The following is a 27,532-nucleotide window of genomic DNA, read 5'->3' as shown; positions in this document are numbered from 1 at the left end:
AGGATGACGCCAACTTTATGTTCGTAAAATAAAGTTCAGGAGCTAGATAATTTCATGATGACATGTTTCATAAAAATGCTAGTAGATCAGCATTATCATATTTTGCGGTAACCTTCAATGCATGACCATGACAACTATTTCATCAATATATATATTTTTTCTGTTAAAACACAATTTTGCCGCGTTAGCGTGTCTCTTTGGATGGCAAGAAAGGTTTAATACAAATATTATCATTTGTATATGATCGACAAAAAAATAAATAAATAATAATCTGAGAATAGATGTAATTTATCAAATAAATTTGGGTAGTGGTAAGTTTTTATTCTATTTCATGACAACTGTAGAAGCTGTTAGTCATTTCAATACGCTATTGTAAAGACGAATACAATCCCTTCCAATGACAACCTATATACTAAGTGTTGTGTAAAGTTCAGTTCAGCAGATAATTTACAAGTAGTTTTTGAGAACGAGTTTTCTTGACCAAAAATGACAAAATTTTCTTAAAAATACAAATGTGCATATTTCGTGACAATTTCCACATATCCAAGTACTGTCATCCCTGGGCATCTGTATACTAAATATAAAAGCTGTCTGTCCAGCAGTTTTAAAGAAAAAAGATTTTTTAACATTTCTGGACAAAAAATGACAAAGATTGCTCCAAAATGGTAATTTTGCCAATTTTATCGTAATTTCAACACTTTAGAAGGGTAATACCCTTCCAAACATCCAACCCAAAGTTGAGAGCAATTGTGCCGGCGGTTTCAGAGAAGAATAATTTTTACTTAAAATGAGGAAAATAACCAAAAAATTCAGCAAATATACAAAATTCAAGATATCTTCACGATATATATAAACTATATAATGTCTACCTAAGGTGTAGTGCAATTTTAGCGCACGGTAATTGAAATACAGCCAAACCTCCTCCCTCCTACACATGCACACGGTAAACAAAACCTATTGCGTTTGGCCTCAAGCCCCCCTCCCCTCTCTCGAAACGAAGGTCTGGAAGTGTGAAAATCCAACCAAGCCTCATTCTGTATCTGCACACGAACAATCAGTAATTACGTTATTATATAATTTGTGTGTGTGTATACTCTTATTTGAAGAAATTTGATAATTCTTGGTTATTTCCTGTCAGCCACACATTGTTACATTTTCCTGGAAAGATTTTTTTAAGATAAAAGGTAACTCTCATGGATTCAAGGGATATAGGATGCACGGATACTTTCACATTGTGGAGAGCTGATGGGTTTAGCACAATGGAGTAAAACACAATCTGTGATAATAGCACATTATTTATTTAACCTGTGGTAGCATTACAATATTCCCTGTACATGTACCTGAAAGCTTGTACAGTAGCGACTATTTGCACCATTAGTGGATTAAATGCTGCCATGGCTTAAAAGGGCCAAGAGCTGTAACTTTGAGTTATTTTTTCACTGTTTAATAATGTCAAGCACCAAACCATATTAAAATACAGAGTATTCAGATTGTTAACTCAGCCCGTATATGTGTAGATTGCAGTGCACTGTTATTGTTGACAAGTTAATTCTAGTCCCGGACTAGAATTAAAATGTAAACAATAACACTATGTATTTTTCACATATGGACGCTGCATTGACAAGGTAAAGAGTATGTGTTTCAACATCCTTTGATGTTACGGCAGTGTTCTCCCCAGAGCTATTATAGAGTGGTGGCCGCCACTCTATAATTTTTGGTAAACAATAGAAACTCATTACCATAACAATTACATTTATTGTTATGCAAATTAGCCGCCACTCTATCAGGAAATCCTGGGGAGATCACTGTACGGCAAGAACTTGCCATTGATATTTGGTGAAAAATATCAAAAGTTATAGCTGCAGGGCCTTTATAATAAGCCATCAACCTTACAATTTGCTCAAACCATGAACACATTTTGTGCAGTGACCACAGTCAAAGTAGATAGCTTGCAACTGGCATGTTTGCCAAACACTGTTTGAGCAGAACTAAGGGTCAAGGTACCTAAAGACGTCACTCTGTACAACCTGAGAAGACAAGCCTCTGTTGTATGGGTAGAATATATATATCTCACGTCCCCAGTGCGCTGGGAGTGTGAGAACACAGTGTGAGAACATTTGTTCTCACACTCTGTATTGTTGCGCGACCGAACACCTCGTATGTGAAACGTATGTTGATTGGTCAACTCTGCTCAGCGCCCAGTTCTCTGTACGAATTATTTGACGAATAGAAACATCGCGTAATGTACAACTGGCACTATAGCGGACAGACGACTGAACCGCAGAGTGAACAGGTTGTTCTAGATTTGAGTACGGTCAGCGCAGCGTCGGCAACAAATACTCGGAGAATGACCGCTTTTATGTTGTAACGGGAGAATTCAGGCCATTACAAACCTATCGGCTGTTTACGCTCGTCGACATATTTTCTGGAGAAGAACTGACTTGACAGCGATACAGTTAGCGAAAGACTTCAATGAGCGAGCCATTTGCACACGAGGCTGTAGCAGACGACAGCTTTCACGCAATGTCATCAACAGATGGCCACCAGAGCTGTTTCGCAACATTTTCCTCAGATGACCTGGAGAATTTTGTGGCTGACCAACAAAACAAAATTGCCATATCGGTAATATACATGTTAACGTGTTTGATATGCTCATCAATGAAAGGAACTTCATTTTCTGTGCGGAATGATACAAATGAAACAAGAGCAATCGGCTGCTGGTTTTTGATAGTTTAAACCTACCACTCTGACAATAAAATGCAATTTTCTAAAGATATTGGAGGGACGTGAGAAAAATAATCCCACACCCCAATGGGTTGGGATGGAATGTCTCACACTCGTTGGGGAATTCTGTCTCACACTCGCCTTCGGCTCGTGTGAGACAGAACTCCCCAACTCGTGTGAGACATTCCATCCCAACCCGTTGGGGTGTGGGATTCTATTAATCTCATAGATGAAGGAAGACTTGTTAATCTTTACTTGGACAATACTGGAAGGTGTGTTGTAACATTTTGACGATAAAAAGAGCAATGTTTGACTCAGAAAGACAGTTTTGGCATGGAAAATGAGAGTTGTTAATCTTCAGCTTGCTGGTTATAGGATGCAGCTGACATCTGTATGTGGAATGAGGATGCCTAGCACTCATAAGTGTCCTGTAAAATGACAATATTGATATGATTTCAGATGATGCTTTTACAAAACTTATGTTTCACCACAAAGCAGTCCAGTCTTCATCTGAGAAAATAAACACCATAGCCTTTCTCAAGTATTTGCAAATCTATTGAGGTGTACCACACAAAAGCCAAGTAAACATGTGTATAGCAATTGCTCTCAATGCGAAGTATTTTAATAATGGAAGATATTTTCTGTATTGATTTCAACGCTTGTTACGGTAAAGAAACTGAAAATTTGTAAATGCTTGTTCAGTGATATCCTGGACATTCTCTCACTGAGAAACATGGACACTGGTATTTTTGTCAACTTTAATTTATCATCCATCTTTCTTTAACCCTTTGAGCACCGAGATTTCTCCCGCCAAAGTTTTAATGCAAAATTTTACCAATTTTTATGAATTTTTCTGTAATTTTTTTATAATTTTGGACCAGATGGACATCACATTTCATTGGCTACATTTTTTTCTCAAAATTTTGGCAAAAATCTGAGAAAAATTGAGTGGGGTTTATTATATAAAGGGGACAAAAATAGACTTTGGCACTCAAAGGGTTAAACTACTGTGCACACCAGAAATGGAGTTTCGACACAGAAAACACTGCTAGCAGAGTATGTCCAATGTTGATCAACTTTTGTTATTTAAAATTTTCTCTGAAATTTTTTCTCCCAATAGACTTAAAAACTTGCCAAATATTCCATCACTATTCTGATATATTGTTGTCTCTGAAAACGTTACGTCCTCCTCTTTGTTCACCTGTTTCAGAGGAACATAGTTGTCAAACACCCTTTTTATCTCCTTGTTTCACTCATATGAGGGAGTTGTTGCCTGATGGTTGGCACAATCATATTCAACTTATCAATCATCTTGTTTATTGCTTTCAATGACTTGTCAAATTCTTCTAAAACTTGCCGCCACTTTTTCAAATCAGTGAAAGTGAGTGGTTCCGGTCCTAGCTTGTTCCTCTCTCTCTGCAGGTTTTCCCGTACTTTTTGTATCTCTTTCCTGACCTCGGCATTGAGAGTGATCCATTCTGGGGTGTATCCGTTGTTGATGAGGATTTTGTTCAAGTTGTGAGTCATGGTATCCAGCAGTGGATTGTGGTCACTTCGGAGTGGTTTCCCTTTCCCGCCGAGATTCTCAAATTCCCCTTTCTCCATGGAGTCCCTTATCAAATCTTCCACTAAACGGTGTATAGCACTGGTGCTCTTTACCTGTCTAGCCGCTTCTTTGTCCTTCACAACCATACTAGTCTCGTATTTTTCGGAGATCTTACGGACTTTGTACTGATAGACTTCCTCGTTTGCCCTGCTCGCCCTGTGCTGTTGATACTGTCTCTGGCGCTGACTTGGCGTGCCGTACCCGATTCCGTCAAAGTTTAAGTACTGCCTGTGTTGGGGAGCGGTGTGTCGAATATCGAAGTCTTTGGCGATAATTTCATCGAGATCTTCCTCTGCCTCCTTGTTGCTGCCTTCGGCTAGCTTGGCCGAGATCGACCGATACGCTTCTTGCACCTTGGCAAACTTTTCGGCATCTGCCGTCGGCGACTGGCTATCAGGGTGGTATTGCTTAGCGAGTTTGATGTATGCCTCTTTTAGTTGGGCCGCATCGCAGTCCTCGGAAAGGTTCATCAACTTGTAGCAATCTTTCATGTTGTCAAGGAGTTTATATCCGGCTGCTTCTGATGCCTGTCGCACGTTTGCGATTCTTGTATATTTGAAGCCCTGCAAGTTCAACAGCACACTCGGTGCAGTGCACTGCCAGCCGGCGATCAAACTACGATATGCCCCGGTTCTTGCAAGCATTGTCAAAGGATCATCGCCTCAGTACAGTACCTTAAGAATACATACTAAGCTCGCTGCTCCCCTAAACACAATAAATACGAATATTTCAGCAGCTTCACAGGCAAATTTTCGTTCGGCATCGACGACACACGTCGACTGTCAACCGTAAGTCGCCATCTTGAGATTACATAAACAACGTTGAAACTTGCCGCTGAGGGCGCCACTATGCGGACCAAATACATCCCATTCACCTTTCCATTCACTTGGAAAATCACTTTCTCCATTTCAACACCACTGAAAAGTTATTTCGCTTTTGTCCTTTCCGGACTAATCTCTTAGAAAATGTTTTTTGAGAAATTTTATTTTGCTTCTGAGCCATTATAAAGGCCAATTTCCGGCTGTCATGGGTGGTAATAGTATCAAATCCAAGACTTGACAACATTTCCTTGAACAGCCCTGCAGACATATACCTGGAATTTTCCAAACAGGCCAATGGTAATACAACCTGTAAGAAATAGATATAGCAATGGAATTCTCATAAATTTGCCGGAAAAAAGTGACTTAAAAAGATGAAAATATAATACTGATTTATCTTGAAAGGTTTCCATGCAATGTTGTTATCATTACATTTATGTATTTCACACTGCAAAGTTATCCATATAGAGTTCAGAAAAGGAAAATAAATATACTGATATGATGAAAACACAGACTTACAGCTGCTCATTGGATTCCATATAAATTAACTTGAGAGTCATGAATGTTACACGAAAAAATTCCAACCTTAGCATAGAGTGACCAAGGCTTAAATTTCATCTTCTACGTCTCAAAGGATGAAAAGATGTGTATTGCTGTCATCAATATCTTACTATTCAGTACTTACGAAGAGACATCCCTGTGGTTTGAGTAAGGATGCAGCTTTCTTCAGCATTTCTCCCCTCTTCACAGGATCACCGACAAAATTGATGACTAGACTGAGAACCACTACATCATACATCTCAGAGCTGCCATCCTGATAAGAAAGTTACTCCGATATAAATATCATCCAGTACCCTTTGTCTACACGACTTTTGTTTCAAACCTAATGTTTTAATTGTTATATGTGGACCTGACACAGGTAAACTGCATTGGGGTGACACTATTGGAAGAAGAACAAAACAAGAAAGCATAAACTTGTCTGGCAATGCATGAACATGAGCTGGCATCCTTTATCAATGTTCTGTTTTTATTGAATGAAGTGTAAATGGAAATAACAAATACGCAGAGCACATAGTACCAATTTTCAAAACTCTTTTACAAAGAAAAGTAAATGCATATCAACATAAGTGCACAGGCCATGAGTCTGACTGCAATATAATTCTGCCAGAATATACAGGTTCAAAATGTGCTTGTGGTATTCATTTTCAAATGTACTTGTGGTATTCATTAACACAACTGACGGGTCATCAACTTTTTGAGATTTGGACAATATGAAACATCTTTTCTTGTAATTGTTGAGAGAAAAAATTTTGAGGAAAGTGTTCAATGCCTGTAGTATATTGGGTTTTTGACCACAACCACACAAGCTGACGACATGCTGTCTCAAACTTCCACCTCCACAGTGAATTATTGAAACATTGTAACCCTCACCTGATACTGTAAGAAATCTGCCTTGATGATTTTGTGATTCTGTGGGTTCAAGTCTATGGAGGTACAATTGATCCACTTGTGCTTTTCATAGTTTAAGTCAAGAGCCCCAACATCAAGCAAGTCCAGTCTTTTCCCCTGGTATAAAGAAATATACATGCATGTCATGTCTTTTGCAGCATATAACAATACCGGTACTTCTCTCAGAGCTAATAATAAATGACCATATTGATGGATTTCTCTTGCATGAAACATATTCTGTACAGATAATTGTCGCTGGAAGATGGTAGACATTGTCAAAAGCAAAAAAAGCCCAATAGTATTAATTGCCCATGTACACAATCAGATCTTAGGGGGTGGGGTGGGTGGGTGGTGGTATAGATAAAGACATACAATTCTTTGCTGTCAGAGTGTTGATATATCTTTCTAGGTAGCCTGAGTTAGAAAATCTTTTTAGAGGTTACTCCCAATATTTTTATACAGGATGTGCTGCTCAAGTTGAAAATATCTACCCATGAATATTCCAAAAATACTAGTATGAAATATTGTTAGCAATTTTTTTGACAAATTGTGAGGAATTTTTACTGTTATATTGTACTGCATTTGAAGGTTTTCCTGAGGTATGGAAATATTTTAGTAAGGTATAAAGACAAGATATCTGTTGTGCTAAAGTTTGTAGAAATCATTGTAGTATATATGTGCATATGTACCTCACTTGGCTTGAGTTTATACTCTTGTATTTTCTTTACAACCCATTTTGCAGTGTTCGTGTTGCCATGATGATACTCTCCTAACTTGGAAACCAGCTGATAGGTATCAAGGCCTCCTAACTGAGTGAAAAAAGTACAAGGTTGACATCACAGAATTGTTGGCTGTAATAGAATTATACATAAAGTACTTGTTTCATTACATGGAACTCATGATTATCTATCATTTTAAAAGTAACATGAGATTTGGTTGAATGGGATGTAAATTTTGATCACAATTTTTACACAATGCACTCATCTAGGCCATGTTGAAACATCATACATATACAGTGTATCTGAAATGTTTGGTTGCCTGGGATTTGACTGCAGCAAGATCAAACAATAGTTTTTACAGTCAGCTCTATCATAAGAAATTTGAAATATTGTGAGAGAACTTTGACTGAGCATATAGCCTTTTACAGTCCCTGAATCAGCTATAGATACCTCTTTCACTTGGGTTTGTAGTAAAGCAAGTTTCTTTTGTTTTTCCGCAGTTTTCAGATTACTGTTTTCTTGCAGCTTTTCAATTTCTTTATTTGCCACATGAAGCTTTGAAATCAACGCCTTGCTTTTCATTCGATTCTGCCTGTGGAGACAATCAACAGGAATGGATGCATGTCAATGTTAAACACTTTGAAATTGTCAATGTAAAAGTGAAAAGAATGAAATGGTTGATATTTCAGCCCAATCCATCATAATTTCCTGTCTTGGGGGGAAGTTTATTCTCTACCACCATAGAGATTCATGCAGCGCTGACAACATTTGAGATCCTTCTATTGAGAAAGGCATATGCCACTTTTGAAGCATAAAGTTCTCAATGTCAGGTTATCACAGGGATGTTTCATGAGTAACTTTTTATCTGAGATAAAAGTTAGGGATGCACCCAACCATACAGGAATGTTTCATTAACTGCAAGGCTACAGCAAACAAGACAACACTCCTGGAATTTTGGTGAGAATAAAACAAACCTATCATTAATATCCGATATAGCTGTCTATAGATCTATACTATTGGCTGACTGACAATAATTTTAAGTCAATACCAGAATTGCTCTGTGTAGTTTTTGCCAGGGGAGTACAGAATTAGTACTGTAGCCTCACATCCCTGTTCATGAACAACATCAATGACGGAAAGAGGTCTAGAACTGCAGAATGCTCAACTACATGTAATTAAAGTGTTACCATTTAGTAGCTGTTCTTGACAAGCACTGGACAGCCACTAACAACATCGGCGTCTCATGGCTGACCATGCTGTCAGTGCTTGACAATGCGCAGACACAGTCCCTTCCATGATGCAGGCTACAATAGACTTATGTAGTTATTCCTACAGTTTTGTGTTGCTATCCGCTGTGCCTTTGTCTTTCCACAGGGTCATGAGTTTATAAGTCATGTTATTAATAAATTTCTTTATATGAACATTTTTGATAAAATATATTATATTTTAGCTGTCAATGTGCCATCAAAGTATATTTACCTAAATAACTACCTGTACTGGCAGTCTAAACGATGTTCAGAATCTATGCAAAGTACATGCATTGTAGTATTGCACACACTGTGTATGGCAACGCGTGAATATCAGTGAAATGGGATTTGATGCTTGACCTATTGACCTGCCCAATTTTGATAGAAAGTTTGGGGAAAACGGGAGACACGGTGAAGAAAACTTTTAAGGTGTTTTGAAGGTGTGTGCACTGCAGCGTCGCTAACAGTTGGCCCCTTTCTGTTATTCACTGTTTACATACAGTGAAGACAACACTGTGATTGTCACTCAATACATACACAGAGTAAATAACAACATCGCTGAAACATGTAAATGATGAATGTTTGTTTGTGTAATGTGTGTGCGTGTGAACATAGGGACAGACACTCTTGTTAGGCATTTAGTAATCGCCCAGAGGGGTCAGTAATTTCCCCTTATACAAATACATAGGGAGAAGGTCAAGGGCTGCATCACTGCAACGAGATCCAGTGTATTTCCATTGCCACACTCCAAAAAAATACAATTTTCGATTTTCGTTGCATTATTCTGTTGGCAACGGAATAATGCAACGAAAATCGAGGTAGCACACATATGCACATATGCGACCAAGGGGATTTCAGAAATCCATGGTTCACAACAGTGTCGGTCAAGTATTTCTACTCCTATAGCTCTGCGTGGTAGGGTAGCTGCAAAATTGTAGCTCTACGGTGAGGCGGTCGGTGAGTTTTGGTTTTTGCGACATCGCTCACCAGTAGAGCTACAATGCTGAAGGCCCTGTAGCATACAAAATAAGCGTGCCACACATGGTGCGGCATTTTCATGTAAAATCCCACATATTTACTGCATTTGGTCGTACCGATTTATCACTACTGAAGACTAAACACTGTACTAGTCTACACTAACCTTGTCGTTTATGGGTTTGGTATTAGCACAGACACGTCGATCGCGTTCTATAAACATTGAGCGTGTTTCTGGGAGCCGCCATTACGGGAAGTTGGTAATGGCGGCGCCAAGAAATGTTTTTGGAACGCGATCAACGTATTTGAACAAATACCAAACCCCATACACGACAAGGTTAGTATAGTATAGTGTTTAATCTTCAGTAATGATAAATCGGTATGACCAAATGCAGTAAATATATGGGATTTTACATCAAAATGTACAGCGTGCTTATTTTGTATGCTTCAGGGCCTTCGGCATTGTAGCTGTACTGGTGAGCGATGTCGCAAAAACCAAAACTCACCGACCGCCTCACCGTAGAGCTACAATTTTGCAGCTACGTGGTAGGGCTGTATGTTAAGTACTAGGTATGGTTGGGTGCTTTGTAGCCGGTAACATAACACGCAGCCCTGCCAAGCATCTCGACTCCGTCTCTTGGCATGCAGGGACGAAGGTTGCTGCGGTTCCGTAGCCCTACCACTCCCTTTGCTGGTTGTGTTGTCCAGTATCTCGACTCCGTTTGCCTTCGTCCTTGCTGCGGTTCCGTAGCCCAACACAACCAGCAAATGGAGTGGTAGGGCTACGGAACCGCAGCAAGGACGAAGGCAAACGAAGTCGAGATACTGGACAACAATAGTATACTCACACTGAAATATGTGTCACCGGCTTAAGTTTTCGGGGACGTTTTTTCCTTTTTTGTTTACTGGTTCTCGTCATAATGTCGTCTCTGTAGATCCTAACACAGCACTTAAATATCGTTTCTCATGAACACCCACCGTTTTTTGTTTATTTCGTGTACGCGGCCATTTTGATACAGCTAAAACCACATTTAGTTTTTGATTGCCTTCGGGAGTCGTTTTCGGATTTAAAAAAAATCGACGTTCAGTCGCTTTTTGTAACAGTGTAAGTAACGAGTAGAAGTGTTAATATGTCAGAATGCACGACACAAACGTTGCAACATGACAAAAACAAACTCAAGGCCGGGAATAACTGAAAGAGGACTCAAATCCGAAACTATCACTGAATCTAGCTAAGTGTAACCGACTGACGTTTTAGCTGGGTGGGGGCGCTGTTTACATGCCACCTTTCTTCTTTGCGCATCCATTCACAAAGGGATGATACTTTCAATATGTTATACAATACATACCTAAGGATGTTCGTTCTTTAAACGCTCTGCAGAGTGAAGTTTCCTTTTTTGCAATTCGAGTGTGGAAATTTTTGAAATAAAGGCTGAGTACTTCTTTTTTTCCTACATCATTTCAGAGTTTTGTTTCTGCTAGTATTTTATGTGAACCGCTTGTTCTTGAAATAAATCTAACTTTTCATGAAACTTTTGAACAGAACAGATACACATATTGATTTGTTACCATATCATCACGATTTTACACTCAGGAACTCCCCTTGACTGCCAATTTTATTGGTGTGTGCATACCTGCGCCAGAGGCTGACCTATGGAATGGAGAGAACTTCACCTTGGTCTGGGACATGACACCTCTGGGGTAATGGCCAGATCAGTGACAATGGAGTTGCAGTACACACATTGCTTGTACCTGGGCCCAGCCATTTTTATGCTTTGTTTGTGCCCTGTAATGCTTTCTGAACCTCTGGAGCGACTTTTGACTTGGGTACAGTGTCGGAAGTCTATAATGGGTCCCAAAATGAAAAGGTCTCATGTGGGGTACAGGTTTTTCTACATAGGCCGACCCCTCAACTTCCCCAAACATCTCAGGTGCACCTTGGTATCATACATAAAAGTCATATTGTTCCTATATACCATTACTCCAGAAATTATTTGTCGTTCAGTGCCTACTTTTGCTTTAAAAAAATCCAGACCGATCCCAGCCTAGGACAATTTTTGTTTACAGTTCATCCTGGGAAAAGCATATTTCAGAAGACACGCAAAGGGCTCTGATGACATGACAACATTTCTCCACACGCATGTATATTATATTGACTTTATTTTAAGAGAAACAACAAAAAATTTTAATAAGAAACAAAAAGAAGCTACAACAACAATACAGTGGATAAAAGGAACACCATTTTTGATGCAAACACTAAAATGCAAAAAGCAAAAGGTCAGAATTTACTTAAATTCAAACGTTACATATATTATAACAATATTACTCAATAATAATGCGATTAAAAGTTTACAAAAATCGATAAAACTTTTATTTTCTTATTTTACACTAGAGATCATCATGCTTGTCAACGTTGAACATTGTTCTAGAAAGTGCAATGATCAGTGATTTGAGCTCTGATTAAAGTGTAATGACCGTCTGAAATACTAAGTTGCTTGGTAACAAATGATAACGCTTTGATACATTTTTTTAAGGTGCTCTGTCTGCATGTCCCAGTGTGTGTAGTGAGACACTGCAACACTTGTAACGTTGCTGTAGTCTGGCTAGATGTATAGAGATGACACAGAAGGAAGGCGTTTTCAGTAAATGTGACTGAATTTTAGTTTATCCCTCGGCAGGCTGCTCCCCTTCCTGTGATGGCTCATACTGTTGTAGCTGTAAGACAAGTGAGACGATATTTTGTAAATACTGTGTTGTGGATTGCATTCTTAGACAGTTGCAATTGTAAACTATATGTTGTCAATGGATGTTATTTAACAACCTCTTCAACAAACAGTGCTTCTGTTATGCATGTTTTTGACAGATGTGCCAATGTCATGCACTTGTAAAAATCTTCAGACATAACGTTTGTAAGTTGCCAAAATGGCAGTCAAACTGGTCAATCATTACTAAAACATACATATGAATACACTCTTCAATTACATGAGAAACTAATCTTCTAACCATACCATCATTTTGCAAAATCCATATTCTGCTTATACTGATGTTGGAAAACGTGTGTAATTTTCTAGTAGACATCACAGCATGAAAATTTTTCTTACTCCAAGAGTTTTAAAACAAGCCTCCACAAGAGGTAGATCAGAAAAGAATTGTAAAAATTTCAGTGTCCAAATATCTGTCCCCCAGGAGCATTCTACCATAAATGAAATGGTGATGGCAAATGCAAGCTTCGATGGAGGAAAGTGATAATACCTTGGCTTTAAGTTCATTGTTCTCTTCAGTAAGCTGCTCTACTTTCTGTTTAAGTTCTGTAACCTCAAGGCGTAATGCTTCCACATCAGCTGTGTCTGGGCCACCTGTTCCAATATTTTGTTTGAGAAAGCTAAAACACAGGAGTCAAGGAAGATATCTACACAGAGATGGCTACTACATATGGAATGCTACTTACATATATTTTACATAAAGAAAAAAAATTCGACAAACAAGTAAAAAAATATCAATTACATTTATTAGTCACTGTGGGTCGTTATATTTGTGTATTTGTGTTCAACATTAAAGATTATCTTGACCCATTGTATAAAAATGCCCTAATCTTGCTACATCTGTATGATAATTGCTACACATGTATATAGTTTGTACAAGAATCTGTCTTGTTTGGAAAGCAAACCCTGAATGAGAAATGAAGAACACAAAACTGTATCATTTATGAATCTGAAAGGCATACTGAAAATTGATGGAACAAAAATTGTCTAATTTCAACCAAAACATTTAGCATGTTTTTTCTCTTTTTTTCTGACTGACTATTACCTATTTCTATTACTGTAGGAAATACACTTTCAAAATCTTTTTCCTAATGATGGTCAGGCAAATGCTTTGCTAAAGCACTGACATCTGACTAGTTGACATAAAGTCCATGGAGTCTACCCATCTGTGCACTGATAAATTAAAAACTATTCACATGTAAACCACAAGCATTCATCTGATTTGTGCATAGTAAGCTTACATAATAAAAATATTCAAACTGTGATTTTCTATTGTTCCCTCAAACAAACTATTAAATCAGACTACTTAAAACCATTTTACAGTATTTTGTTGTATATGTATAGAGCTCTAAATTAGCCACAGGCAACAAGCATGCTACATTGAAGTTTGGTTATGAAAGTATCATTATAAGGGACAAAACCACTATCAACTGGAGACCTGTTTATGGTTTTACTATACCAACAATGACATATTAACACTGTGATGAGGTCGTCACTCAATATATAGTTTGTCTTTAGGCTTTTTTCCTATATATTTTTATGTTTTCAGTTTTGTTCTTCTTTTCATTGTTGTCATATGAGCTGGTACTCAAAATACAGCAATATTATTATTATTACTATTATTATTATTTCATAACAACTGAAACAATACAGTATTATCTGTGGTAAAAAGTGATATCCAGTAAATATTCTTGGGCTATAACACATTTATGGCAGTTGGGATTTCTACCACAGCTATTGCAACACAAACATCATGATGCAGGTATTGGTGACACAGGAAATACCATACCAGCAACTTTGTCTACTTTGTGTAAACAAAAAGAACACAGGTGTTTTCACTTTGGATTGAAATATTATACAAGAGACAGCTATGTACTGAATACATTTTTTCCTACAGAAGTTTCACATCATATAATCTGTATGCTTGGTTGTGTTTAATCACTTTGTTCTCATCTTGTCTGACACTGAACCATTTCAAGAATGTATTCTGGCCCACAACTGGGCAGACTGCTTCCAGTGGATAATTTGTCTGCCAGTGAATAAAACTTATGTAAAGCACACTGTCGGTCAGGTGTCAATTGTAAACATGGCAATAATGGAAATAATTAATTGATTTGTTAATCATATTCTTTTAAGTTAACTGTTGACAGGTACAAGTATACATATAAATGTCATTAAACACACCATATACTTTAACAAAAAACATCATTCATCATTGTCATTAAATTTGAATTTCTTAAGCTTAATTACTATGAAAAGTAATATTTAGTGTAATGTACGAGGAATAATTTTTGTCAATGAAACATTGGCATCCAGTTGCCAAATGACATTAAAATACTCTGGCATATAATTAATTGTTTGTGGCATACTGCCATGTGTGTCGTGTAAATATTCCGTAATACTCCAAGAGAGACAGTTGGCTACAATACTCATTTCAACAGTGTTTCAAGCAGAAGTAAAACTTTGTAATATATTCAACAAAAGGACAACTTATGATAAACTCTTCAAATTTTTAAAGGTTACAATTTGAAATGTAGCGTTTGTTGTAAGCTCTTTGTAGTCATCTGTTATATTTAAAAATGTCAACTACCCTGCTTCAGGTATACTCATGAAGAAAAATATTTTTTTCGCGACTTCAAAAAATGAAACAAAGTAACCACATTCTCCACGTCATTGTTACATTTTGAAAGGATACTCTAGAGCATTGTTTGGCTTTTCTGGTTCTTCGTATAACGCTACAAGTACTTTTGTGAGGGTATCCAATACGCCCGCCTTTTCGAGATACTTTCTGAATTCCTCTCTCTTGGAGTCGGCAGCCTGTAAAAAGAGGTATCAAAATACCCTACTTGGTCTACAATTGCAGGCAAATGCACATCATTCCAACGCCAAAAACAACCAAAACACGGTTTTATGATTGGAAAAGTGACAGTATTAGAAATGGCCCCTGGGTAGTATATGCTGAAAAGCGTGTGTTAGGGCATTCGAAGGAAGGCTTTGCTATATATCAAATATCTTCTTTCATTACATAGGTTAAAATTCCGTGAAACAAATGTGGCGCGACCGCAAATGTCTCTGCAGCTTTCATCCCGCTGGGCCATGACTGAAAAAGTGAACGTTCGGACGAAGTTCGAGTGAGAGAGCCGAACGCCATGGAATGTCACACAGTAGCACTTCGACATCTGTCATACAACACGTAGGTTTAGTCTAGCACTTAAAATATTTTCAAATGTGGATTAAGCAGAAGTGAATAAAATGAAACTCACCTTGTACGTAGTCATTTTGATGCAATACTCGTTTAGGCCGCTTTATACTTCTTCGGTAATGTTTTGGAAGTACACACTTCAAAATAGAAAAAACAAAATGGCGATGTTGCTAGATGCGCAGTATAAAATGCGCAACGTACTGTCTAGCCTCGTACAAGTTTCAAAAATTTTCAAAATTCATTGTTTCCGTAAAATGTACAAAGCATCAAAATGAAAAAAGATTAGACTCTACAGCAGATTTTTCTACTCAATTTATATACTAAAACTACCAATTTTAATGAAGTTTAAAGTTATATTTCATCAATTGGCTACATGATTCTGTCAATCTTACATGTAAGACCACGCAAGAGGCCAAAAAGTTTGACCCATCGGCCCGGAAACAGACAAGTGCTTCATGGGTAGGTCAAAGAACTGCCGCGAAATTTGCATCAGAAGAGCCAGTTTCTGCACGATGCACAAGGTTTCACATTTCAAGGTGTCAAAATGAAAGGTATGTCTATTATTACTTAAGATGTAATTTACACCAATTAACAAGTCTCACCGTTGGTGGGCGATGTCAAGATATCTCACGTGTTACTACAAACGTGTTGAGATCTTTGCTTGCATACTCAGATTGCAGTGGGAATCCTGCGCAGTCCGCAGCGGGCTGAGTGGCAGTGTGGATCGCGATCATGGTACGACACCCCGGTACACTATATTTGTTGATAATGAAATTCTGAATGATTTCTGACTCTTTATCATGTTCGACGCCCTTTTTATGATCTCTTTCAGACTTGCAAATTATAAAAATTTTGTTCGGCATATATATAGTACGGTAATACCAAACGTAGTCCAGGTACGCCTGCCTCCATTACAGGTTATCAATATCATCGACCACTCCCCCCTCCTCCCTCCTTCGCGGGGTCTATGAGAGCATGGATGTAAAAAGTATCTATTTTTTACATCCATGATGAGAGACTAGGGCAGAGTGGGGTCATTGCCTGCTGTAAATTTGATGTTTCAATATTTTAAATTTTCCAATATTTTTGTGACATTTAGTAATGCAGTATTTACAGGCTTGTAACCTTATATATACCATGGAGGCAGCATATGTATGCCTATAGACTAGTATATACATACTCGACTTGCTCCAAGTCTGTGGGCATATAAATATCAAAACAGGGTAAATTGAAGAAATAAACTTCGGCAAACTGTTGCATTAGAGGTAGGCTTTTGCATAGATCATAGGGACAGCAAGATGGCTAAGCTCACAGGCACGCGACATGTCGCTTTGCGATCAGTACTGATGCACAACTTTCTCCCTTTACTGTGCATCAGTACCGATCGCGAAGTGACGTGTCATGTGCCTGTGGCTAGACAGCCGGTAACTGCAGCCGGAAAAGCCAAGTGACAGGGGCCAGTCTATGCATATATCAACCTGTCGCTCACTTTTGCAATTAGGGTTCCTATCGAGAACCTCTGCAAAGGCAGTGTGAGCAAGACTTTCTTCAAAGTCCATACCATGGAGGTACGGGTAGATACTTTGCTCTATGTTAATACTGACTTTCCGTTCAAATGAACTTTCAGGGAAATTCATGTTTTAGTTACATTTAAATGGCCATGGATAGATTGAACAAGTCTACAGGGTTTTAGTTGTGATTTAGAGGTTTAAGATACTACATTGCCTATTTTCAAGGAGAAACCCAGATAGTGTTGTGTTTTGGTTCAGTTACCATGTTAAAAACATTGAAACAATAAATATATTAACCCTTTGCACCCTGACCCCTGGTACTCTATGATGTCATCGGACATTTATGTCCGAGCTGGGTTCAAAGGGTTAAAGAATACAAACAACATCAACACAATCTATGAATATCCTTAATTTTATTTGCAACCAGGGAAGCTAAACAATAAAGTAGTTTCCTGTCGTTATTACTGATACAGCTCTGTTTGGCTCCAAAACAATTTCAGGTTTCTGTACCCATACTGAGCTACAAAGGATTTGTGACATTGTGTCTCTTTTTAGAAGGATGATTGGAGCTGCTGGTCAACGCAGTCTTCAAAACATCAGAATGTGTCTTTCCTTTTAGTAGTTCACTGTCACTATAATGTAAATTAAGTCTGGTACAGTCAAACAATTTACTGTTATTTACCCAGAACTCATCAACTGTGTAGAAATCATAACTCTTATTTGGAGACTTGTTATTGAGTAGACAACTATCGATCTACACAAAACATGTTTCAAAGCTTGAAGGTTAAAAGGAAAAGAAAATTACAGTTAGGTAGCCATAACCTTAAAGTAATATTTTACCATTTTGGTCGGTAGAACAACCAAGATGAATGAGGGCATTGCTGATTTGATGGCATGTTGCCGTGGCTTGGAGTCTGAAAGGGCCACTGAAAGAAAGGTGAGTCTGTGATTGCATGAATTCTGATAATCATATCAGTGACAAACATCCCTTAAAGAGGCAAAGTGCAATGTTTTTACAGAAATGATTTTCCCAATGACATTGCTTTCTGTGGAAATGTTAGATCTGTATGCAGAGAATTGATGCTGTTTCATAATTATTAAAACCCTGTCAAAATATCCTCATTGTAGGACAGGTATAGGAATATTATGAAATTCTAATTTTGATTTTCAAACTATTCTTGAGCACTGATGACACTTGATCTGCACAATTAGAAAGCTGCACTTCTGATCCAAAAAGAACTGATCACCATTTTATTGTTTTTGGAATAAAGTCTATTTCTGCACACTGTAGTCACAAGATAACATGATCAAATTTCTTTTCAGTGTCTTGCAAACTATTCCATATGCCCATAACTTGATAGCATTGACGGCCCAGTCACTGCAACCATGTAGGATGGAAACAAAACGTTCTGTTGTTTCTGACAATTGTATTAATTGAACAACAAACGCACTTTCATTGATGGGGCACAATGTAAAGTTACCATGCAGAGGTATTTTGCAGCATTTAAAAAAGTGTCAGTCATACTGGTGTTTTTGAGGAACAGTTCTGTAATTCTCTATGTTCTTTTGCTGTCATTGTATCATCTTCTCTCACAGAAAGAACTTGACAAGTTGCAAAAGCTGCTGAACAAGAATTCGGTCAAGCAATCGCTGGACAAGAATTCAGACTCTGCAAGAAGCTCAACGTCAAAGCTGTTCACATGGGACTATGTTTTAAATGTATCAGGAAGTACATTTGTAAAGAAATTGAAGTCATCAGGAAAGCTAAAACTGGTAGGTTGAAATATAACAAACATTTCTTATCACATAGGTCTGCAATTGAACTGTATAGTGTAAAGTACCCTGGCAAAATAGCAGAATTGTATGGCAGTTTGATCAAGATGTGCCTCTCGTCTCAAAATGTTTTGATGGCATTCCACCTGTTGAATCTTGGCTTTTCAGCATTGATTTACATGTAAGGTTACAGTTATGAGCGTGACAAGTTGCATTCAGTTAATGTTGAGACCTGAACAGGGATTACCCTGGCTCAAGAACGGCATGAGATAAAATCGCACATGAAAAAAAACAGTGGGAGAATTTCAAAGTCTGTGGGAACCGGACCTAACTTTCCCTTATTTTCTGCATATTGGTTAATTTGCATAACAATACACTCAGTGAGACAGTTTACAGAAGACCTCAGTTTTCAGACATTTAATGACATGCTGTTCGTTATACTCATTTCGCTCCATTTTGATAGCGTTTTACAATTCATGCTACAGCATATTAAGTCAGGTGACGCTGCCGTCCCGTTTGGATTTTTTTTGGTAGAAGCTATTTCGGGCGCTACAAGCTCGGTGAAGTTAGCCACACCACGATCCCTCCACAAACCGTGGCCACACCGTACGATACGAGGTGTCGAACGCAACACGGGACAGCCCGTGTCTGATATCTAAGCGCTATACACGTTGAATATAGTTTTGTCGTCCATGGATTAAACGTAACTAATTATCACGAAAAATTTGGCAACTTTGACCCCCTAAATGCCACTTCTGCAGTGTTAACAGTTTGAGTATTAACACTATAAAGTTTCGAAAGGTATGATAATAAGATTTCGTAGTGCTCGTCATTTTGGGCGAAATTCACTAACCTGTCCGGACACTGTCACACTGAGTGTAGTTGTAATCGGAGGCGACCAAATCCATACTTTCTAGTGCGGGAGTAACGGGAAGTACAGTAGTCCAAAAAAGTGCATTTTCGTTTTTTCTTTGCACTACCACTCGTACTGGACACGAATTCCTTCGAAAGCGCCATTTTGAGTGACGACAACACACTGTACATCAGCAATGAACACTTGCTGTATCTACTCCAATGATTTGTCAATGAACGCAAAACTTCCTGTTGGCAACCAATCACAAACGCTGTTTGAAACGGGTAACTCTGCAACAGCTTTTTCTAGCGTAATTATAGCGCTCTCTACGGCGACACAATGAGTGGTTCTGTACTGAAAACCTGCCAAATATTACCAATGAATTTAGATCGCGTAAAGGTATCACGTACGTGCCATTTGAATTATCGGCGCGACTTTTTTGCCCAATGGATTTTTCTGAATGCGATTTTTCTACTTTTTGAGCGTAAATATCGTGTTATCGCGCCCCAAAGTGATCCCTGCTGAATGAGTTTGCTGATCAGATTTTGTCTCACAAGTTGTGTTTGATGTTATATGTGAGATATCATCGAATAAGGGAAATGTAGCTCCCTCACTAGGGGACACCAATGTGATGTGGCCTGGGGTATAATGGTATTATCAATCACATCTGCAAGGCTGGTATTCCGATGATGAAGGGGTGTAAGGAAGACTGGAGGCAACAAGTACCGGTACTATAAATCTGAAATGCTACGTTGTTCCACATATACACTACACTACAGTATAGAGGCTGATGACTAGCTAAAGACTAGCTATAGACTAGCTGGAGACAAACTCAAAGATGTGGTTTCTCTTTATAATTTTAGGTTCGGTCACTACGATCAACCGAAGAAAACAAGAAATAAGTACATTATTCAAGTGGACCATTAGGGTTGCCAACAAACGTAAGTGTCACATGTCACTCAGTTTCGGCGAAATCACCAGCACTGTCTGTAATCTTCTTTCAGTTCTGATTTAAGGCATTTCATACCACTATTGCAGATATTTGTTGGATCTAATGACTAGACATCCCAATCCACCCATTCCCTGTCTATTTACAGCACCATCCAGGGTACAGATATATTGAAACTTATGGGCTTTACGAAATGGTTAAAGGACAGGGGTTGCAAAGTAGACATCAGCAGTGTGTTCAGTTCCATGCTGGCTTTGTTGTACTGTGTCACAAACAGCTAAGTTTTTTGGGCCATTTGTAAATGTTTAGCTATGGCGTCATAAGTGTGTCAAACATCAGTGCTTCTGTTGAATACTGTTGATGCTTTGTGGCACTGTCAGTTTGGCGTATGCTTCCCTTGCTCTGCTCAAGGACAAACCACAACTTAACCTTTTGAGTGCGGCAGTTTTTCCCACCAAAATTTTTGTCCATTAGTTTTCCTATTTTTAGCTACTATAGACTATAGTCTATAGAAGCTATTGGGATGGGTATTCGTCCGGCGTCCGTCGTCAGTCTGTATGTATGTATGTATGTATGTATGTATGTCCGTTTGTGAGGCGTCCGTCCACTCAAATATCTTGAGAACCGCAGTACTTACTGATTTGATATTTGTTGTGTAGATGAAAAATATGATTTTGAGAAACTATTTTTTTAATTTTTTGATATTGTTGAAAATAGGCAAATTAATGCCAAAAAAGGTGTTTTTGGTAAAAAATCTTCTTCTTCAGAACCGCTGGTCAGACAGCTTTGTTATTTGGTATACAGGTCCCTAGGGGTAACCCAACTTAGATTTGTTCAAATTGTGATGAAATATGCAAATGTGTATTTTTAAGGAATTTTTTTGTCATTTTTGGTCAAAATTTGACTTACATTGTATGTAATTCTTGTACTGTATAAACCCTATCAATTCACCCAGAAAAAAATAATTAATATGATTTTAAATAATTGAATTAATTATGAACTCATCAAAACCAAAATAATTTTAGTGTAGAATTATCACAAAGTTCAACTTTTTTCGACAGTCCATAGTGAAATCGTTACCATCTTGGAGGATTAAACATGTAAAGGCAACTTTCCTGAATCCCAACTTTGACATATTCTGAACCGTCATTTATTGTGCCCTGTATGTTATCTAAAAGAAATTGCTCAAAATAGTCAATAGAGATAGAGATAGAGAAAGTTCTAATTTCCATTTATGGTTGACTTGGTAAGGATAAAATAAAATTACGTTTTGAGGAAAAAAATAGAGTGGTCAATTAAAAGAGTGGTCAAACTGATAGGGTTTTTATGGTAAAGCTGGGCTATAAGATTCATGTTCTATTTATAGCAATTATGCAATCTGTGTAAACAGTGCAATGAAAGTTACATGATTCCTTATAATGCTTTTGATGACCTTGAACTTCTTAAGTTTCAAACATTTGTCTCTTCAGTGTGCTTTCTCTTAGTATGTACAGTCTCAACTTATTCAACAGAACTCACTTACAATGTTAATCAAAGATATCCACCTTCTTCATCAATACATGTGTCACAAAAGGTTATTCTCTACATAACACAGCAGAGCTCTGTCAACTGTTAAGTTGCTTGTTCTTTCAAAACCGCTGGTCAGACAGCTTTAATATTTGGTTTACAAGTCCCTAGGATGACCTAAGTGAGATAATTTCATACAGTCAGGAAATACTTAATTTTGTATCCATGTCTATAGTAGCTTCAGGGACTTTGGCCCTATGTTTTATGAATTTTTCTGTAATTTTTTTGATGATTTTGGACCAAATGGACATAACTTTTTATTGGCTACAGTGTTTGATATCATGAGATAATTTTAGAAAACGACAATGTTTGTAACTGTGTTAGTCTTATGATAAGACCAGAGAGATAAAAAAATTAGACATGATTAGAAAGTGATAGAGTGAAGATAGACCAAACTTATTTACTGAGTAACTACCGAAAGGAAACTTGTTATGAAACAACAATTATGAATATTTTATGGTTTCAAAGTATTTTGTTTTGAATTGTTTCTTTTTGGTAGTATGATTAAAGGTGCGGCTGTCAAGTACCTTACACTTGAACTATTCTATTAAACTTCACTGTAATTTACATTGAAAAATTGGTAACACAATCTCACAGGCTACATGTACACCGATATGTATTGTATTTTGTTGTCAAAATAACGTGTGACTGTCCACCAGGTGGTGAGAGACTGAAGTGTGGTGAAATAGTTCAGCATGTGACGGAAATCATGGATGATGATTTCACACTGGAAGCCTTTGGTGTGGACTACAGCAATGTGCTTCTGAAAGACATCCTGAAAGTTAGGAAGTATTGGTGTGAGCTCAGTGCAAAGACCTGGCATTGTGAGTATATATGTAATACAGAATGGTTCCAGCAGTCCCACCAGTGCTAGGACCATCATTGCCAATATTACATGCCTCATATATCAAACATTGCATGCATCCAATGGGATTCAATGGTAACCTGTTGATGATGTAGCATGTAATCATTTAATGAAGGTGAACTGAAACTATTTCCAACTTAACGATTGTCACCCTCTGCTTGAAAATTGAGGGCAATTTGGTTCTGATTGTGCAAAAACCATTATGCAAATTTAAGTTATACAAGTTAGGGTTTTTCAAGGTATTAGCAATTTAAGATTAAACTGTAAGTCAAATATTTAATTGAAAATAGTTTTCTCTTCCTTGTTATCATCCATGTATAAAATGTTTAATGTATTACAAGCTTACACTAATCATTCACACTTCAGCTTTGTTGACTATCTACTGCGGTACAATGTTAGAGCCTCCACCTCGATTCAACAGAGATGTATTGGCTCAGCTCATCTATGTACTTGTATCTGGTGCTACCACTCAGTGTGGTTTGCAAGGAAGAAGATTTTTCAGTTTCTTTGAAAAAGTCCTGAAACAACTCAGGTGAGGTTTGTTTTCAAATGTTGGTATCTCAGTGATTCACTTGGTACTGCAAACAAACATCAATGATACTGTACCATTACTTCTAGCTTTGACTTGGTCAGTATGCTACTGTTCTCCTGCATGTAAACAATGGCCACATTTTCTTGTTCGATTCACTAGACAAGCTACCAATTTATCTAAGGAGGGTATTTTTCAATAAAAGACGTTCCAATCCACGGAATGGGGATACAGCCTCTTTGAATTATTCACCATCTGCAGATCAGTCACAATGGACCTTTTCCTGGTTATCCCACAATGCATTGCTGTGGCTGTATCAAACACTGTTTATACATTCAGAACAACAAAAACACCAATTTTGTGTTGTAAAAACTGATTATTATACAAAAATTACACAAATTTGCTATGTCAAAAAATGTAGTTGTATCTGTACAAAAAACCACAGATCTAACTTTGCATAGTGTACTGTGAGTAACATATCCTTGGTACATACCCTACGGCTAAAAAGTTCTATGCGTAGCATACGCTTTGTATATCCTGGCACGCACTGCATCATGGAACTGGTAAAAGAAGTATTTGCCGCCTCTGAAAATCCTTTTGATCACCCTGTGTACTACTAACCAATTTATCATAAATACTGTGACAAAACGCATAACTCAAATCTTTGATCCGTATACAGGACAGAGAAGAGTGGTCTTGTATTGTGGAACATCATCGCAGCCATGAACATATTTTGCCGATCAGTGGCTGTGAATGCCAGAAGACAGTTGTGTAAACTTGGAGAAGATATCCTGTCAACATTGCTTGCATTGTGGAGTAGCAGGCCATCAGTACCTTTGAAGGTAGTGACTATGAAATCTTTTGCAATTCTCAGTGTTGTGCATGTCCAACATCTTGTATCTCACTATGTGATACTACCGTTGCAAAGAACGTTTGGTCCTTTCACCACTGTTATCCATGGTGATTGTAGTCCTGTTCACAGGGAATCGAGGGTGAACAGATCGATAAATATCCTGTGTGCTTTTGTTTACAAATCTGGATTTGAATAACATTTTGAATTTACCAAGGGCCATCAAACATATGACTTTAAACTAGTAATTACCATCTGGCAGAGAAAAGCATTTATTCATTTAAAGTTTTTCTGAAACATTTGTTGGTAACGTACTTGTAAACCCTCTCACCAAAATGGTTTGGCCCAAACCTATTATTATCAATGGTGATTGTGAATCTGTTCACAGGGAGTTGGGATGAACAGTTTAAAGTTAATCAGTGAAATGTATGCCACACTGTACTGACTGGTGTTCTCTGTAAAGTTCCTCCAAAAAACTGAATTTTTTCAGGAGCTTTGTGCCCAAGGTGACCTCCCTTTGACCTTTGGCAGCTGACTGAATGCTAATGCAATGAGTGTCTTTGTATTCTTGGCTTCATATTTCACATTCCCTGTTTGTCTGTCAATGGTGATTGGTGATTGTGGAGTTGGGATGAACAGTTTAAAGTTAATCAGTGAAATATATGCCACACTATACTGACCGGTGTTCACTGTAAAGTTCAGAAAATTGAAGTTTTTCAGGAGCTTTTGTCCAAAGTGACCCCCTTTGACCTTTGGCAGCTGACTGAATGCTAATGCAATGAGTGTCTTTGTATTCTTGGCTTCATATTTCCTATTCAATATCTGTCTGTTGTAGGATGAAATTGCTGAATTTCTTCGACTTCAAATGTCAGTTCATCATCCCAATGGTGTCATTGATGAGTCACATGGTGCCTATGCCAATGACTTTGATGTCTGGAAGGTAGGCTCTCATTGGCTGGCTCACAGCTGAAACTTTACAGTATTTCTTACAACAAATGTATTTCCACTCCAGTACAAAAAGAGGACAGCACACAAAACCAGCCAATTTTTTTATCAAAAAGAGAAATTGTGTAATTGGATACTAACAGCATCTAAGACTTGCTCAGGCAGTTATTATACTTCATGCTAGGAAGTTAGAACACATGGCAGTTCACCATTTTTTAATTAGTGGTAAATAAGAACCATGTTACAATAATTTATTTGTACGACTTGTAACAGTAAACTTGTGGAATTCAGAAGATTTAGCATGAATTGTATTCTGCAGGTAGTACATGCACCTGGAAAGTGAAAGACTGAAACTTTTGCTCTAACTTTCCTCAATGAAACTTCAACTATTCAATCCTCAAACTTTCAACCATTCTCTTACCAAATCCAGAATAGAAATCAAGGGTTACTGTGGAAAGTTTGGTACCATTTAAACAAATGACCTTATCATTTACCAATACTTGAAATTCAAAATGGCTGCCACCCCTGTTTTAACTCTATGAGGAAAAGAATAATTGTCGATTTTTGAAAAAGTATGACAGCGAATATTTTTCTTTCACCAAGAGCTTTAAAATGAGCCCCCATAAGCGGTAGGCCAGAAAAGTAGTGAAAAACTTTGAAAACCCAAATATCTGTCCCTGAAACGCATTCTACCATAAAAGAATGAACTTTCTGTAGTCTGTCTCATACATGGCACCACAATTATCTGAGTCATACTTGGGAAAATATTCTCCAAAGGACAGTTACTCTGTTTGTCTTTCACACATTATTTGACTTCATTTAGAGTCACCTAAGGAAATTATACGAAGCCATCTATACTGACTTGCAACAGCGAGGAGGACGCAGTAAATTTTCATCAAGGTGAGTGTAGAACTTTAGAATCTTTGTAATCAAATTTTACAGGAAGAAGTTTACTGTTATCAGAGTTAAAGATGCTCTGTGCATGCACTGTATACTGTGTGCAAAATTGTCAGAAATCTCACATCTCATGCTTTTCCAGAAACCATCAGTGTGGAGCAGCTAAATCTGTTATCATGTCAATACCTTATACAATGATTTATGAATATGCATGTTCTATCACTATACGCAACAGGTCAGGTTGGTACGGTTGACCAGATCAGCAAATGCTGCACCACTATTAGTGACTGGTATATACACCGGTATTTCATCAATTCTTTAATGTGATACCTATTGTTGATGTTCAAACCAGGTCTGTCAAAGATTAATCACTTCACATTAAGTTTGACATTCAAATTAACTTTTTTTTCCCTGTCAGTGCCCGTGAAACGGAGATGAAGGCATCATATGTTGATCTTGCTGCAGATGTTTTCCATCAGGTACAGTGAAGTTTTTCTGTCAATTTTGTTTTTCTCACAGCTATTGTATCACCTTCAAAATCACCCTGATAAACCGAAGAAGATCATGATACCAACTTTCCAATCATAATAAGAAGCATTTGTGTATTAATTATTGTAGCATCAATAATGATAACATTTGTCAGAGTTTACAAATACTGATATTATTATCACATGCAGTGAGTGATAAAAAGTAAAAAAACAGTTGGTAAAATTAGTTTAAAAATGGATTAATCCCCAAGTCATCTTTATCCTGTGAGATGCCTGTCATATTTAAATAACATAGCATGGACATTTTTATTGAAGATTTTAGCAGAGAAGACCATTGAGATAGAAGTGACTCAAGCAGTGTTCACCATCAGTACGCAGGCTATGCAGGGAAGTAGAGCCAAGAAAAGAAGAATTGAATCGGGCTGGGAGATGATCAGGGATGCTGTCACGCAGCTTGGCCAGACCAGAGAATGTATACCATGGTAGGACATGTCTGTGTGTCATTGCGTGTGGTAGCTTGTCAGTGTAAATTTTGATTGTTCCAGTGAAAGTGCTAGGAACAAACATCAAAAACAAGTTTAACCATTTCAAGATAGGCCTGTAAGGGTTAGTGTACAGTGGTGGTATGTTTGTTCCTGATGTTATCTATGGTGTTGTGTCTCAGCTTTGTAAACTAAAAAATTCTGAAGATATTAAGAGTATTTTCGGGAGAAGTTTGCCTTCCTGTAAGGTTTATTTCCTTTCAGCCTTGAGTGATCAAGCATCATCTATAGCATGGGTTTGAAAGATGTTCACAGTGTGTGA

At 37.7% G+C, this 27,532-nt stretch overlaps 4 protein-coding genes across 5 annotated transcripts in view; 1 reads left to right on the top strand and 3 right to left on the bottom strand.

Moving 5' to 3' along the window:
* Positions 1-300: 300 nt before the first annotated feature.
* Positions 301-4,974, bottom strand: LOC139142195 (dnaJ homolog subfamily C member 28-like). Its single transcript, XM_070712048.1, has one exon. It carries the CDS (start codon positions 4,972-4,974, stop codon positions 3,961-3,963), a length of 1,014 nt encoding a protein of 337 aa, XP_070568149.1. The 3' UTR covers positions 301-3,960.
* LOC139142196 (uncharacterized) lies at positions 3,317-10,591 on the bottom strand. 2 transcript variants are annotated; one of them, XM_070712049.1, is made up of 6 exons: positions 10,387-10,589; positions 7,767-7,908; positions 7,287-7,406; positions 6,580-6,714; positions 5,834-5,962; positions 3,317-5,458 (listed from the first exon to the last, which is right to left on the bottom strand). In XM_070712049.1, exons 1-6 carry the CDS (start codon positions 10,455-10,457, stop codon positions 5,225-5,227), a joined length of 831 nt encoding a protein of 276 aa, XP_070568150.1. In that variant the 5' UTR covers positions 10,458-10,589; the 3' UTR covers positions 3,317-5,224. The 2 variants fall into 2 exon arrangements, with proteins under 2 accessions (XP_070568150.1, XP_070568151.1); XM_070712050.1 differs by lacking the exons at positions 3,317-5,458; positions 5,834-5,962 and adding an exon at positions 5,963-6,088 and having other exon boundaries at positions 10,387-10,591.
* Positions 10,592-11,681: 1,090 nt separating this feature from the next.
* On the bottom strand, positions 11,682-15,698 carry LOC139142194 (c-Myc-binding protein-like). The gene is made up of 4 exons (XM_070712047.1): positions 15,564-15,698; positions 14,996-15,117; positions 12,791-12,920; positions 11,682-12,253 (listed from the first exon to the last, which is right to left on the bottom strand). Exons 1-4 carry the CDS (start codon positions 15,576-15,578, stop codon positions 12,203-12,205), a joined length of 318 nt encoding a protein of 105 aa, XP_070568148.1. The 5' UTR covers positions 15,579-15,698; the 3' UTR covers positions 11,682-12,202.
* A 229-nt stretch (positions 15,699-15,927) lies between these two features.
* The window catches only part of LOC139141541 (serine-protein kinase ATM-like), a 111,596-nt gene continuing 99,991 nt past the window's right edge, over positions 15,928-27,532 (top strand). The window contains exons 1-11 of the mRNA XM_070711133.1: positions 15,928-16,053; positions 17,869-17,950; positions 18,610-18,786; positions 20,503-20,580; positions 22,814-22,978; positions 23,386-23,551; positions 24,228-24,390; positions 25,234-25,338; positions 26,167-26,243; positions 26,659-26,719; positions 27,044-27,210. Of these exons, the coding sequence (XP_070567234.1) occupies positions 18,714-18,786; positions 20,503-20,580; positions 22,814-22,978; positions 23,386-23,551; positions 24,228-24,390; positions 25,234-25,338; positions 26,167-26,243; positions 26,659-26,719; positions 27,044-27,210 (1,055 nt within the window). The 5' untranslated portion in view covers positions 15,928-16,053; positions 17,869-17,950; positions 18,610-18,713. The remainder of the gene's footprint in view (positions 16,054-17,868; positions 17,951-18,609; positions 18,787-20,502; positions 20,581-22,813; positions 22,979-23,385; positions 23,552-24,227; positions 24,391-25,233; positions 25,339-26,166; positions 26,244-26,658; positions 26,720-27,043; positions 27,211-27,532) is intronic.

Source organism: Ptychodera flava, chromosome 10, assembly GCF_041260155.1.
Source record: "Ptychodera flava strain L36383 chromosome 10, AS_Pfla_20210202, whole genome shotgun sequence".
NCBI classification, from domain to species: Eukaryota; Metazoa; Hemichordata; class Enteropneusta; family Ptychoderidae; genus Ptychodera; species Ptychodera flava.
The sequence above is the reverse complement of the archived record's forward strand: the minus strand, read 5'-3'. Positions and strand labels throughout refer to the sequence as shown.